At 38.0% G+C, this 16,824-nt stretch overlaps 1 protein-coding gene across 6 annotated transcripts in view; it reads left to right on the top strand.

Annotated features, from left to right (window-relative positions):
* Window positions 1-16,824, top strand: part of LOC126365850 (uncharacterized) — an 83,561-nt gene that overhangs the window by 12,475 nt on the left and 54,262 nt on the right. For 3 of the 6 annotated variants that reach the window (XM_050008504.1, XM_050008505.1, XM_050008503.1), the window contains exons 3-4: window positions 11,821-11,970; window positions 12,026-13,585. In XM_050008504.1, coding sequence (XP_049864461.1) covers window positions 11,839-11,970; window positions 12,026-13,585 — 1,692 coding nt within the window. In that variant the 5' untranslated portion in view covers window positions 11,821-11,838. The remainder of the gene's footprint in view (window positions 1-11,820; window positions 11,971-12,025; window positions 13,586-16,824) is intronic. The other 3 variants (XM_050008506.1, XM_050008508.1, XM_050008507.1) reach the window with 1 other exon arrangement.

Here is a 16,824-nt window from a genome sequence, read left to right as displayed (position 1 = left end):
ATTTCTGATTGTCTCACTTTGTATTTATTTTAGTTACCTTCTGTACTATACTGTAGCAGTTCTTTTCATCTGTGTTCCAAGAATCTTCAAGATCTGTTTCTGGGCAATGACACATCATGTGGAATTTGCTTTCTTTGCTAAGTTTTGTACATCATTGTATTTACCAGTGTCACTCAAAGGGTTAAGAACTGAACCTAGCACAGTGTCAGTCTGGACACCTGTAATCTGAATATAGAGGCCATTGAACAGTACTCAATAATTTGTTGAATGAAGAGTTTCCATAGGTGACCTCTTTTGTACTGAACTATACTACTTTGGGATTCTTCCAATAAATCTGAATCTGGCATCTGCATTTTCCACAGCTGAGTTTCTGTGGTCATTGTGCATTAAATTTCTCCAGACGATGCTCATAATTGAAATTTCTGACTAGTTCCTGTCTAAAGCCAGACGAATTTAAATTCTGTGTGTACTCGTGTGTGTTGTACGTCTGCTTTTATCATTAATGTACCAGTTATTTATTTCCAAAGCTTATACTCGTATGTACTCACCACACTACTCCTGTGTACTCACCACACAGTGATCACGCAGGCACAAAATATCTTGTCTTTCAGAAATCTGCAATTATTTTGTGCAAACAAGAAAAATATTTATTTTGTTAGGAGTTTCTTGTTGCAGTTTCCCCGCACTTTACTTGAGCAGATAGATCAGTACTCAGAAATTTTTGCATTAAGAACAATAATAAGTGTGTTTTAATAGCAACATTTTGAGCATAATTTCATACACAAATATTGCACAGTAATGTTTTGATAAATCCTTGTGGAGAAAAAAAAAGATACTATAGCATTTTCAGTTGTTAAACCGTTTCTAAAACTAAACTGTACATTTGACAGCAAATTATGTGAATTTAAATGCTCCAGTAACCTTGTATATACAACCCTCTCGATAACTTTAGCAAACACCGATGGCATAGAAATAGGTCTATAATTGTCAGCATTATCCCTGTCCCCCTTTTTATAAAGTGGCTTCACTACCGAGTACTTTAAATTTCTTAAACTAAACTGTACATTTGACAGCAAATTATGTGAATTTAAATGCTCCAGTAACCTTGTATATACAACCCTCTCGATAACTTTAGCAAACATCGATGGCATAGAAATAGGTCTATAATTGTCAGCATTATCCCTGTATCCCTTTTTATAAAGTGGCTTCACTACCGAGTACTTTAATGGGTCAGGAAACCGACTACTCCTGAAGGAAAAGTTACAGATATGCCTAAGTACTGGGCTAACATACATGGAACAATACTTCAGTATTCTGCTAGATACCCTTTCATATCCACGAGAGTTCTTGGCCTTTAGTGATTTAATTATTAACTCAATCTCCCTCTTATCAGTATCATGGAGGAGCATTCAGGTAACAGTCTCGGAACACTTTTTTCTATGAGTGCTATATGATTCCCTGTTGGGACTAGGTTTCTATTTAGTTCACCTACTGTATTCAGAAAGTGATTATTAAATACTGTACATAAATGCGACTTATCAGTAACACGGACATTCCCACTGTGCACTGATTCTATATCCTCGACCTGTCTCTGCAGACCAGCCACTTCCTTTACGACTGACCATATGGTTTTAATTTTATCCTGAGACTTAGCTATTCTATCTGCATACCACATACTTTTTGCCTTCCTAATAACTTTTTTAAGCACCTTACAATACTGTTTGTAATGGGCTGCTGCATTTAGATTGTGACTGTTTCTAACGTTTTGATATAATTGCCACTTTGTCCTACAAGATATTCTTATCCCTTTAGTCAGCCACCCAGGCTGCCTGTTTGTGCTAGTATCCTGTTTTGAACGTTCTAACAGAAAGCAACTTTCAAAGAGCACGAGAAAAGTCTTGAGGAAAGCATTATATTTATCGTCTACTGTATCACCACTAAAAACATCGTGCCACTCTTGTTCCTTGATAAGGTTTACAAAGGTCTCTACAGCAACTGGATCAGCTTTCTTAAAAAGTTGTTAACTATATTTAACATGTGTTGCAGCACAAAAATCTTTTAGAGTTAAAATTTGTGCTTCATGATCTGAAAGGCCATTCACCTTTTTGCTAACAGAATGCTCTTCTAGTAGTGAGGAATGAACAAAAATGTTGTCTATGGTTGTTCTACTGTTCCCTTGCACTCTCGTTGGAAAGAATACGGTTTGCATAAGATTTTATGAATTAAGGTGGTCTACCAGCATCCTCTTCCTTGCACAATCACTTATACAATTAATATTGAAGTCACCACATATAACTAACTTTTTGTATTTCCTATAAAGTGAACCGAGAACCTCCTCTAGCAAAAATGTTGTGAAATCGGGGTCTGGGGATCTATAAATAACAACAGTAAGAAGTTTAGCTCCACTAAATTTAACCACACCTGCACAACATTCAGACATCTTTTCAGTGCAGTACTTTGGAACATCAATTGACTCAAATGGGATACCGTTTTTCACACACATGGCTACTTCCCCACACTGCAAAGAGCTCCTAGAAAAGCTGCCAGCCAACCTGTATCCTGGTAAAGGAAGCCTCTGAATTATCTCCTTATTTAAGAAGTGTTCAGATATACCAATAATTTCAGAGTCAATACCTATAAGCAGTTCACTAACTTTATCTCTTATACCCTGTATATTTTGATGAAATATACTAATTCCCTCATTAATCGGATACCTAAGCTTCGTCGAAAGTGGTTTCTTTGTTAGAGAGACTTCCCTTAAGCAGGAATACCTATCAGCTGACTTCAATCTAAAAAAGGTACAGCTCTAACACCCACAACTACCAGAATTTTCCCATGAGTGATCCCACCACCCTCACCTATGCTGTCACCTATAAGCTTTGCCAACCTCCCCTTTCCATACCTGTTGATGTGCAGGCCATGTCTAGTGAAACCCGCCCTGCTGATAGACTCCACCGACACCACTGAAATGTGACTCATGCCTTCTGTCATCAGCACACCCCCAAGTCTTATGTTATTATGCCTGACAGCTGTATTAAGATGAGGCCGATCGTGACGCTGAAACAGTTCCACGAAATGCACATTCCTGTTGCCAGTCTGAGTGGCTATCTTTTGAAGATATGTGTACCATGTATGAATTTATTCATTTGCTAGCAATCCTGGCAATGCTTCGTAATTGTTAAATATGTATGGAAATTGCATATACAACCTATATTCCTTGCCCCTCCCCTCTTTCTTTCTGTCTTGATGTTCGGTAGCTCTGTACATCTCCTCCATCCCCCATTTCTGAGCGCGTAACCTCCTTACCTCTCTCTCTGTCCATCTCCTCCTCACCTCTCTCATTTCTGTCTGAATGTTCAGTAGAATATTGTGTAAAAATTTGAAATAAATTTGTCAAGATCTTTTTGAGATTTATGGTAACATCATTTCCCCTTTATATATTACATATATATATTGTAAATTAGAAAGGTATATAGCCTATGTCTGTACAAAAGTTCATTAGAGTATTGTGTAAAAGCTGTAGTAAGTTGGTCAAGAACTTTTCGAGATTTATAGTAACAGTGTTTCCCCTTTACATATTATATGTGTGTTATATATACAACTGTCAAACTCAGCGTACAATATTTTATTATTTTCTTCTTCATACCAAAAATACCATTACCAGCCACAATTACGAACACAACAGGGAAAAAACAAAAGAATTAACTAAATTGTTCAGGCCGTTCTGAAGCGGTGATCTTTCACAATTGATTTTAATTTCAGCCTCATCTGGTGGATTTTCCAAAACTTTTCTTTCATACAACCTTGTCCTGAAAATTATGAACACAACAATGGCAAAAATTAACAGAATCTATCGAGCCATTCTTAATCGACTAGATTTTGTACAAGCTGTAATTGATTGTAATTTTTGACCTTTCCATTGAATTTTCCAAAAGAATTCTTTCATACATACCTTGTCCTGACAATAACTAAAACAACAACAACAACATCGACCAAATCGATCAAGCCGTTCTCAGGTGATGACCTTTCATACATGTGGCAATGGGTTTTTTATTTACATAGATTTACTCGTCAATAGACTATTTAGAACCATGGTATTGGACATGTCAGAAACATTACAGAAATAATAAATACATATAAAATATTAACAAAATATGATAGGATAGTTGAGTATAGGGCACAAAATCGGCTGTGGCCTAATCAAAGGAACCACCCCAGCATTCACCTTAACAACAAGGGGAAGTCTTGGAAAACACAAGTCAGGATGACTGTATGGGGTAGAAACAGTGGTCCTCCTGAAAGGGAGTCCAGTAACTTAAAACTTCACTGAATTAAAATAAGTTTTCCCTCAATCAAGGAAAAAATCTGAGTAATTCAGTGGCAGCAGTGTGACGACCCACAGGTATTGACCAAACGTTTGCTTTATAAAACAGGCATTACTTAGTCCAACAAGAGAGGAGAATAGGAGGAAATGAAGCGAATTTCAAACTATATGCTGGACTCAGACTCAAACGTGGAACCGCACATTCTGCAGTTAGCGGTCAACATTTGTGTCCTCCGCCTGGCAAACACTTTTAATATGTTCCAAAGTTACAACACAAGGTGCATTGTGCTGCAGATTAAAGAATTCGTGGTGTAAACAACCACAAGGCTGTGCCTAAGCCATTTGTTCAAGGAAACCTTTTTTTTAAAAGAATGCTGATCTTGCTGGGCTGTGTGGGGGGGGGGGGGGGGCGCTCGTGTTTTCTGGGAGCTAGAAAGGAGGCGCTGACAATTGGAGCTGTTTGGGCGGGCCTTGAGTTGTGCTTGGGTCGGAGAGAGTATTGCGTGTGAAAAGCAAGTTTTCCAGTTAAGGTCCTAGTCTGACAGTTTGCAGTTTCTCAGGAAGTTTCAAAACATTTCATACTCCACTGCAAGTGAAAGATTCATTATGGAGGGCTAAAATAGCATTAAATTGGGCATCAACAGTCATTCTGGTTCAAGGGTAATACAATAGGGGCAAGTAATAGGGAAGTCAACACTTGCTAATTTTGCTTCCTCTAGTCCTTCCCAGAATTGTCTTGTGTAACTTTTGTGTGTGTGTGTGCATGGCTGCTGTTTATAGGTCATTAGCTTTAGGATTTTTAATAATATTTTGGTAAACTTCTAATTTGATAGAAACAATCAGCTACCTATCAGTATGCCACATATTTAGTAGCATATGGTTTTCTATATGTATACAACTGTTGCACAAATGGCACATTCCATGTTGTCATGTGTATCGAGAATATCCTTGGAGACATGTTGGCTGGATATTGCTGATAGTAGAAAATGGAGTAGCCTGTATTTTTGGCCAAAGCAGTGTCATACTTTTTCACTACTATTTGCCCAGTATTACTGAGGTCAATCATCCTGCAATTGGCATTCAATAATTTCTGACAGTTTTTGCAAAAGCAACGAGAGTATAAGTTTGGTGAAATCATTTTGTGCCTGTCATACTGAAACTTAAGATTCTGTTGGAAATTAATCAAACACAGATTTCACGGCATGAAAATGTTTATTATAAAAATTGACAGCTTCGGTCCATGCACACCACACCACGTTAGGACAAGCTCGGGCAGCAATGCTAGGTTCAGCAGCAGTTCTCTATACGGCAACACACGCTGCAGAGATTTGATAAACACTTTCTTAGTGTATGAAATTATTTTATTTACTTGTGGACAGCTGCCAACACTTCTTCGGCGATACACTGCAGTGCATGGACCAGACTGGTGAAATGGATTAAATGCAGATAAAATATGTGAAGGGCAGTTGCCACTTTCAGTGTGAAGGTCTCAGCATCTAAATACATGACAAGAACGTTTTATACTCGGACTCCCCCAAGCCCTAGCAATTTAAGACTGTCGTTCACAAAATGAGCTACTGTTGAAGGATTTGTGCATTACAACACTTCACAGGATATCAGCACTGGCTTTGACAATTCTTCTCATATGAGATTGCTGTTGAAACATGTCTTCTGCTTCGTTGAAAACTATCCAGCAGTTTTTCCTTATTGTCAGTTCACCAGGAACCTGTTACCTACAGCACTTTCACAGAAATGCACAGTATTCAGGCACTTGGAACTTGTACCATGAGATGATTGCAGCAATAGTAGTGGAGCACATACCATGGAAAAAATCATTTGAGGAGTTTAAAGCCTTTTGCGCCTGCATCACTAAAATTCATTTTTTAGAAGATTGAATCGCTTTGTTCTTTATGTGCTTGTTTGTGTACATGTTGCTGAAGTTGGGCCTTCATAATACATCCAATCCGCTTATTGCATGCTTGGCATAAAACAATCTCTCCATCAGTACAGAAAGATCATTCTTCGAAACTAAAGATCTTAATTTAGATGATAATTTTGATACGTCAGGAGGCGGCATGAACATAGTCATGAACTCTTAAGAAGTACTATTTAGCAAAATTTTCTTGGCACCCACACTCCTTAGTTCTGCTGAACCTGTAGAAATTGCTCGCAGATGGAAAACTTTGGACTGCTAGTCTTTTGTTTGCCCCATTACCAATCTTGACAGCACATGAAGCCCTTTACTGCACACAATAATGGCTACGGTAATGATACACATAGTATTGTTATTGTATCTGCTTTGCTTTTTAGGATCGAAATTCCAAATCGTGGAAAATTTAGCAGAAACATGCCCTTCATAATTCGATTCAAAGTGCAGTTAACTCTGTTGTATAGCATTATAATGTAATTTTGAAGATAATTTACTTCTTGTCATTAACTTTTATGGTGTGTCTGATTTGGATGTTTTTCTAGGGAGCAGATATGGCCAGAAGGGTTAAAAAAGTGATAATATGTAATTCTACAAAGTGTAAAGTTAAAATATGTAAATAGATGTAATCATAGTGAAATACGTAAAAATATGTGATGATACGATGAAATATATCCAAGCTGGCAAATAATTCATGAACATTTACCATTTTTACATGCATAGGAGGGAAGGAACAAAAAATATATAAATACATAAAAAATCTAGGTTCTGTTGATGGTATTAACAACTTGCAACAATGGCTGAAATACTGGTCTGCAAAACATGGTGAAGCAGTCTAGAAAAGATTTAATGAAGGAGATGGTGGCCACAGAAATCCATGCTCACATTCTCAAGTTGTTGATTGTAAGACATGGGTGACTAGAAACTGTCAGCAAAGACAGTTTGCATAATGAACAGTTCAGTCTTGAGAAAGTAACATTGTTGGAGGAAACAATTTGATCTTGTGCCTGTAAGTCAGTGAGAGAGTTTTATTATGTTAATTGAGGAAAGTTAGAAATGATGGAGGAAACAGATTAATGACATACTATCTGTAAAAAGTCCACATACATCCAATCAGATGTTGATAAGATTTCATAGTGGTGCAAATATGTAGAAATATAAAATTGTTTACATCAGAAAATACAGAAAAGTAGTATCCTATGACGACAATATCAATGACTCCCAGTTGGAATCAGCCAATTTATACAAATACCCGGGTGTAATTTTTGTGTGGATATGAAACTGGATGATTACATTAGCTGAGAACTAGGTAAAGCTAACAGCAGATTATGGTTTATTGGCAGCATACTGAGAAAAGAGAGAGTGTTTACGAAAGCTTGTGCATCCCATCTTCCAGTATTGCTCATACGTGTGGGACCCATACCAGGACTAATAGGGGATAATGAATGTATACAAAGGACAGTATGAGTGGTCACAGATTTGCTTGACATACAGGAGAGCTTTATGAAAGTGCTGAAAAATCTGATTTGAAAGACGCTTTAAGATAGATGTTGATTATCCTGCAAAAGCCTTCTTACAAACTTTCGAGAACCAGTTTTAAGTGAAGATTCTAGAGATATACTTCAGCCCCTTATGCACCACTCATGAAGGAATTGTAAAGATATGATTACACTAATTATAGCACACACAGAGGCATTTAAGCAGTCAGTTTTCCTGCACTTCATATGCAATTGGAATGAGAAGCAGTCCTGCTTGTTGTACAATGCTAAGTGTCTTCTGTCGTGTCCTTCAAAGAAGTTTGCAGAGTTTGTTAGTAGATGTAGAAAGCTCAATAACAGATAAAAATGCAATATGAACAAATACCAAAATTGTGTTATCAATATATATTTATTAAAAATTTCTGTTTATAGTAGAGAGAACATTGAAATGCGCTCCCTTGGCAGATTAAAAATGTTTCCTGATACAGGGACTCACCCACTGAAATAATATGAGACAGATACCCTTAAATGGCAGTTCGTGAAATTGTGAATTGTGATCAAATAGTTGATTTGGTGGATTGTTGTCTACGAGGAACAAAAATATATATTCAGGTACCAGTTTGGTATACAGTTTTAATCTGTTAGAAAAGTTTGGTCATGGCAGAGGTGCATTTACTGAGTACAAAGCAAGATAAGAAATCCACTTATCACTGCCTAGTGTTCAACAGTAATTTGTAAAAGGCAATGAATGAAGTAAAATAAGTAAGATTGGAAGAAGGGAGAGCAGAGTTGTTTGTTTGATGACTACATCACATTTCTTGTTGAGAGTAAGAAATATTGAATGGAATATATAGTCAAGATTGTGAAGAATTAGTGTTGGTGGTAAATTAAGGACTGAGTGTCACTCTGGGGAGATATAGGAGTTGGAACTACTATCAGAACAACACAGTTGAAGCAAGGAAGATTCACTGAAAAAATTGTAATAAATTCTATGATCTAGGAAGTGATTTCAACTATGAAAGAGAAGCTGCTTGCCAGTCATTAAAGAGGAAAATAGTGCAGACAAAGAAAACTTTTTTCTGGCAGATATATTTCCAATTTTGAAGAGTGAAGTGCAAAGCAGTTGCTAATCTCTGAAGCTGCTTGTATGAATTGTGGCACAATTTATGGGTTATAGATGACTATAAATTCTAAGTGCAGTGACTATGAGATTATTTAGAGCAGTGGTTCTCAACCTGTGGATAATTACCCCAAGGCATAAAAACTAGGCAATTCGATTCTGTTTCAGTCATGAAACTAAATTATTTTCAGTTGACCATTACAATTATCACAATTTTGTAAGACTCATATATTGATTATATAAGTTATCAATAATTCCTTTTTTCAATTAGTAGCATTAATGTGGTGGAGGTTATAAGTTCCTCACGTAGTCAAACCACCGCACAAGGTGTGCTTTGTTGTGTACATCACTGATGATAAAAGTGAGACGTATGCGTAACAAATGCTAAATATCTCAGAAAATATCTTCTCCAAGTTGTAGATAGTACCTGCAGCAGTACAGAAATTGCTTCATCACTTGCTTCGAAACAGATATATGAATTAATTAACAGCACGACACAGCAGTAACTGTGTGAGGGCACAAAGCATTAGCAGCCTGAAGTCTTCCAATTTCTGCCAGTTCAAAAGTAAGGGATGCAGCAATCGAGTGATTTACAAACTGTAAGTATAGTGCAAACATTTTAAATGGGGTTGCAGTGTTCAGGTCAAGCTATTGCCACAATGGAGAGGAGTAATGCAGGGGAATAATATTTTGTAACAAGTGGCTATTATCAAGATGGATAGTTAACTTTCTTATCTGAGGAGTTGTGGGTAGCACTAGCAGTGCACCATGAATTTCATCATCATTCACTTAAAAAAATGCACAAAATAACATTCATAGTTCATCATTTTGAAAATAAAAGTATCCAAGACAAGTCTGTAATTCTGCATTTTATTTAGGTGCTAGAGTTGGTGATGGTGTTTGTGTGAGTGTGTGTGTGTGGGGGGGGGGGGGGGGGGGTTTACTAGCTAATGTCTAATTGCACTCAAGGGTAAGGGTCTAAGAAAGTTTGGGAACCAATGATTTAGAGGAAGGGTTAGGAAATATCCAGCAAATAAGGGAATCAATAACTCCTTGTAATGCCGGTCCACAGTCTCTCTAAAGTCTTTTACCTATGTCATTTTCAATTTCTAGCTGTAACATTTTTTATTATGCTGTTGTTATTTTGTCCCGTGGACTATTCTCAAGGACATGGTTATTTTTAACCTGTTTTCATGCCATAATATGACATAGAACCTTATGCATCACAGTGGCACAAGGGCCAAAAATGCAGTGCACCGTCAGAAACAGTCATGGCCAAAAGCAAATGGTGACCTCATCGAAGAAATAATGAAAGCTAATATACTATCAAACCAATACAGTAACAGTGTAAAATTACAGTAGAATATGAATTTCTGCTTGTGTATATTATACTTCATTGATGTTTTGGACGTCTAGATTGCTCTAGAAATAACCGCCATGAAATTACTGTATCTCACCATGAACATTTTGAATGAACAGTCATGAATCATTTCATTGTTTTCTTTGGATCTTCACAAACATGCCGCTGTCCTAAGAGTGTCTCATTTTTCAGCAGTTTCTTTGAGTCCCGTGTGGCCCTTTGCAAAAATGTTCAGACAGCTATGTATCTTGCTAGGCAGTGTTATCTGCAAGAGAATGTTAACTGTAGCTGCTTTGTGGTGTCCTTGAAGGCATATATAAGTGATTTGCCACTCTTCTTCCAGGCTACATGATGTAGATTAAATTGATCATTCAATACAGACTTATTTAGGTTTCACATTGGACCCAGTGAGTGATTCAGTCTGTCTTTTATTGTGAACTGGTTAAAGTCACAGCTTTAGTTTGCACACAGGTTGTCACTGAATTCTGAAAGAAATGTAATCTAGTGTGGCAGTTGTAGTTATCTCAAGGGAATATGAAGGTTGTTTTCAGAAGAAGTACTACGTTTTCCAGTCATTTTTGGAGTAATAGTAGCTTTCATGCAATTCTGTTTTCTCACATTGGCTAATCTTGCAGTTATGTGCTTCTGAATTTAGGAGGTCACTATTAAACTTATTGGTCTGGGTTGTTGTTGATTGTGTAGGTAGTTTGGATTCAACGTCAGTAATTTGAAATTTGGAAAATATTCTTCTTCTACTGCCTCTCAGTGTTTCTTCAGTTTAGAGATAATAGTATGCCCTGAGGGTATTTTTGTTCTGTCATTGCAGTGACAAGAAAATGAGTGTTTTTTTCATCTGATGCAGTTCGCTTTTTTTAGGTAAGGCATCATCAGTGGTCTGTAATTAAAGATATTTACAATTTAATTAAGATCAAAAAACAGTTGGTTAATAATATGTTGCTTTTTACTTATATTGATTTCCGCTTGGTTTCTCGGCTACATTGGGAAATCCTGTCTGCTGTGAGGTTTCGATGTTAGCTGACAATATATGATTGTGAAATATTTGTGTAATTTATAACAATTAATGAAGTGCAGCAATTAATGAAGCATATGTTGAGTGTCCTGTCATACATTTGTTGTTACAATAACTGCATCAAAATGTATTTAATACTTGTGGCAGATTAAAGAGAAAGAAACATTACAAATCTTGAAAATTGTATTTTTTGTGCCTAAGTGACAGTACCATTCTCTTTTTACTAATAGAGAATATCTTTGAAGAATTCTTTTAATGTAAGTTACTGAAAAATTTTAAAGGCTAATGTTGTCCATTTGCTTCCTTATAAGACGTCAGTGTGGAGCTCTGTTTAGAAATTTCTGCCTTCTCTTACTACTGTGAGAAGTGTGACCTAGTAAATATGTATTAGTTTTTTCTTTTTTACCTAAAAATCTTAATAAATATGTGTCTTCCTTTTAACATACACCTTCAGAACCTTTTGATTCATGGTGCTAAACACTTACAGTGACACTTTGGTTTAACTACTTGGCACGTTCCACCTGATTTAAATGCTGTCTCATTGCCACTGCAGTTGTATTATGTACAAGTATTTTTCACAGATGACTTGAGGGGGAACGATGGAGTCACCGCCTACCTGCTCTACGTGGTCAGAAGTATTTCCAACAAGCGACGACAGTGGACTGCTGCTGACCAGTGGGCACAGTGGCTCCATCTCCAGTGGCAGTGGTGGTGGCCAGTTGCCACTCGAGGTAAGCGACAAAACTTGAGATCCGCAAATCAGAAGACTATTACCGTGTTAATCAGTTTTCAAAACTTGATGTCTTTCAGCTCCTCGAGAGCGACGGAGAAGAAAAGTCTCTTTCGCAAGATGACTCTCTGGACTACTCGGACGGCATGTGTGGAGAGAATTTCAATACATTGAAGAAAGGTCCTGGCTGGCCTGACCTTCCGGGAGATGGCTGCAAACATGTGATACCTATCGATCCCCCACCAGAATTTCAGGACAGCCCTCCAGAATCACTACTAAAGTTTGAGCGATGTCTGGAAAGGTTTGCATTGCGCCTTGTGGCTGCCGTTTTAGAAGAAGCACTTCGTGTGTCTTCGAAGTCTGTGGTGCACCCGGAAAGTGTGAAACCTGACAACAGTCCAAAGAAGGTGCAAGTTACAAATGTCCAGCAGCAGTTCCGTAGTCGAGCGCGGCTGTGTTGGACCCCTGAACTGCTTGCATTCAGCCCCTGTCACCGGCCCAGTTCTCGAAGTTCACTTTCATCTTCGCGGCTATCCAGCTCACACAATTCGTTATCGGTTCCTGCAGCAAATCGTGCCGACGATTCGAGCTTCATCACTTCTGCTATGTCACATGATGTTCTCACTGCTGGTGACATCAGTGATGTGTATAATGTGCCGTTTGATAGTGACATATACGCGGTACCTGTAGACGTGGTGCGCCCCGAAGTGAGAGTACCACCCAGTAGGCCCAAGCGACACCATCGGAAACCGCGAAGAAGACACACCTCGTCATCTGGAGTAGGTAGTGCAAAGTGTGCACCTGGCAACACTGGCTGTAGAAGTGGAAAGCCCACACCCCCTGTGAGTGTGTGCTCAGGAGGGGGATCTGGAGGCGGCAGCAAACGGCACAGTGTTCCTGGTACATCAAAACGTCGAGTTGCCGAGCCCGTCCACATGACTCTCCACGAAGTGAGGCAGTACCTACAAAATTTGTATTCCAGTTCTAGTGACTCTTCAGAAAACAGACCCATTGCAAAGCACCGTCAGACTTGCAACACTGCTCCTTCAGTTACAAATACATTCGGAACTGTTTCTGGGAGTACCACAGATGCTGCTGATGTTAGGAGAAATAAAAAGAACAATTTTGTAATAAATATTAAAAATAAGAAAGCCAAAGAATCATGTGATATTGTTCAGGACAGGGGAAATATTAAGAATGAAAATTCTGTTTGTGAAAAGGAAAAACAAAAGAAATCATCTGGTAGACATAGCTTTACAATGAGCTTGAAGCAAACACTTTGCAACATATTTAGATTTCGAAAATTTTCCTCGCCTGACCGCAGTGTGATCAAGCGGGAACCTGTTGCACAACAACCGAAGCCTTCAGTTGAACCTTGCAAGATATCTAATGGCACAGTTAATTTGGAAGGGAAACCACCGTTCCTTAGACGGGCTCTTCCACCGCTTCCAGCTGTAACATCAAATGATGCTTCAGAAACAAATGGCGCAATGGATGCAACACCATTGCCCTCTCCCGATGATGGACAGTTAATAAATGAAGATGATGATGATGTGGAAATTGCAGGAGAAGAGTTGAGCATGGACTTTGCTTCCAGTATAGAAAAAGTGAAAGATGTAAGTATACTTACATTCTAATAATACATTTTGATGTATGATAAGATAATCCATGATTCTCGTTTGCTTCGATTTCAACTGCATTTATCATTATTTTTATTTTAGTTAATAATTGAAGTCAAAAGTGGAATAGTTTTGACCTTTTTAAGGATTGCACAAAATCTCTTTTTAAATCTTCCATCATATAAACTGAACATTGCATATGCAGAAAAATGTGAATGTCATGTTTGTTTCGAGAACATATCTTTTTTTAGTGTGTATTATTGAGCTGTTTGTAGATTTAATTATTCCATTGTAAGTAGCAGTGTATCATATGTAGAAATAGTCTCATCTAAGTCACTGGTTCAAGCTCCTGAATCCCAAATCAGGCGTAAAAAATTTATATCATTTGATGCAACACCAAAATTCCTTTTATTTCCCAGTCACAATTTCTTTTACAGATATTCTAAACTGCATGTGTAATTGTGCAAATCTCATATCAGCTTGTTGCTTCCTAAGAAGATAACATTACAAAGAGCACAGGACCATAATGAATGTCCTGAGCGACAGTGGTGCTTATTACCTACTAATGAGTGATCACTAGATCGAGAATGCAGCGCGAGTCAAAAAGGACTTTACGGCTTTGGAATGCTATAAAATTTTATAAAGAGAACTTACAGAATCAGTAGATGTGTCATTTTTAGCAGATAATCTCAAGTTTCACGTAAGAGTGTGAAGTGTCATTTTGATTTGATGTCACTGTCATTTGTAATGTGGCGAGCATCCCACTGGTAATCAATATCTTCCCACATTCGTTGCAGCAAATTGGGTGTAACTTGTGCAATGGCGGCATAGATTTGATTTTCCAGCTCAGCTAAATTGTTTCTTTGGGGAGGAACACACACATGGTCTTTAATTCAACCCCAGAAAAAGAAATCCATTAGTGTCAAGTCTGGGGAACGAGGTAGCTATGCATTTGACCCTTCACAGCTAATACTCCAACCTATAGAGCAATTGCCAAAAAAACCTTGAACTTCCTTGAAAAATGAGGTGGTGCACCTCTTGCTACTAGTAAACCACCCCATCTCAGTCATCTTCATCGATCTGTGGAATTAAAAAAATGCAAGCATATCCAGATACACAATACCAGTGACAGCACACTCAGCACCAGTGAAAGTTGTCATGTTAACTTTGATGGCGGAATGGGGTTCTGATGCACTCCGTGAATCAAACTTGAGGTTGTTGCTATAAAATGACACATCTATCGATTCTGTAAGTTATCTCAATAAATATATATCTATATTATTCCAGAGTTGTAAAATCTTTTTATCTCACGAGACTCGGAGGGCCATAGACACGGGTTTCCAGGTAGATGCCGTGTTTCTTGACTTCCGCAAGGCATTCGATACAGCTCCCCACAGTCATTTAATGAACAAAGTAAGAGCATATGGACTATCAGACCAATTGTGTGATTGGATTGAAGAGTTTCCAGATAACATAACGCAGCTTGTCATTCTCAATGGAGAGAAGTCTTCCGAAGTACGAGTGATTTCAGGTGTGCAACAGGGGAGTGTTGTAGGACCGTTGCTATTCACAATATACATAAATGACCTTGTGGATAACATCGAAAGTTCACTGAGGCTTTTTGCGGATGATGCTGTGGTATATAGGAAAGGTTGTAACAATGGAAAATTGTACTGAAATGCAGGAGGATCTGCAACGAATTGATGCATGGTGCAGGTAATGGCAATTGAATCTCAATGTAGACAAGTGTAATGTGCTGCGAATACATAGAAAGAAAGATCCTTTATCATTTAGGTACAATATAGCAGGTCAGCAACTGGAAGCAGTTAATTCCATAAATTATCTGGGAGTAGGCATTAGGAGTGATTTAAAATGGAATGATCATATAAAGTTGATCATCGGTAAAGCAGATGCCAGACTGAGATTCACTGGAAGAATCCTAAGGAAATGCAATCTGAAAACAAAGGAAGTAGGTTACAGTACACTTGTTCGCCCACTGCTTGAATATTGACAACCAGTTTGGAATCCGTACCAGATAGGGTTGATAGAAGTGAGAGAGAAGATCCAACGGAAAGCAGCGTGCTTTGTTTCAGGATCATTTAGTAATCGTGAAAGCATTACGGAGATGATAGATAAACTCTAGAGGAAGACTTTGCAGGAGAGACGCTCAGTAGCTTGCTACGGGCTTTTGTTGAAGTTTCGAGAACATACCTTCACCGAGGAGTCGAGCAGTATATTGATCCCTCCTACGTATATCTCGTGAAGAGACCATGAGGATAAAATCAGAGAGATTAGAGCCCACACAGAGGAATACCAACAATCTTTCTTTCCACAAACAATACGAGACTGAAATAGAAGGGAGAACCGATAGAGGTACTCAAAGTACCCTCCTCCATGCAGTCAGGTGGCTTGCGGAGTATGGATGTAGATGTAGATATAGATATTACATTAGCTAGTTGTCATCTACGTTTTGCTGACTTGGTAAACCTCAAGTTGTTCGCATAATGGGGAAATCTACCACTCGTGTAGCTCTTTCTCAGGTTGGTGAAACCTGATCATTCTCATAGGAGGTACAGAACTTAAAATGTAAAGTTTTCTCCTACTTGTAGATTGATTTGAAACACCAGAATACTTTATGAGGCAAGGCCCTATTATAGGTGGTACACCCCATTGCTCTAGTGACCTTTAAACTGACTTTCCCAGCCATTTACATGCATTAAATTACCCAGCAAAATTATACAAAAAATAGAATCGTGAAGAGAGATGAATTGTCATTGGATACGAACTGTGTAATATTGATGTGCAAATATTAATATTTTTTCTACACAGTATTAATATTTTTGAATTATCAAAATATTACTATATTTTTGCTGTTTGTATATGCTACTGCAGCTGCTGTGCTGGTGTGGAACCAGCAGATGGGAGGAGGTTGTACATAGCATCAAACATGTACTGCATCATGCACAATAATTTCTTATATGATGAGCAGTTCATTGTGCACAGGACTCTTAACGAATCATAAAAGTTTATCTACAATATTAGCTATTTGCCAGGATACTTCAATATGTTTGAAACTCTGTCTCTCCTATTTGACATCATCTGCTTCAGGCTGTAGACTTGCGGTACATGTGCCATTGGAGCAGCACACAGTGTCCAAAAATGACAAACACTACAGAACAAAACATTATGAATGTGAATGCTGTCATTGGTTTACTATGTAGGAGAAATTAGTATTT

This window comes from Schistocerca gregaria, chromosome 4 (genome assembly GCF_023897955.1).
Source record: "Schistocerca gregaria isolate iqSchGreg1 chromosome 4, iqSchGreg1.2, whole genome shotgun sequence".
In the NCBI taxonomy this organism is placed as follows: domain Eukaryota; kingdom Metazoa; phylum Arthropoda; class Insecta; order Orthoptera; family Acrididae; genus Schistocerca; species Schistocerca gregaria.
The sequence above is the reverse complement of the archived record's forward strand: the minus strand, read 5'-3'. Positions and strand labels throughout refer to the sequence as shown.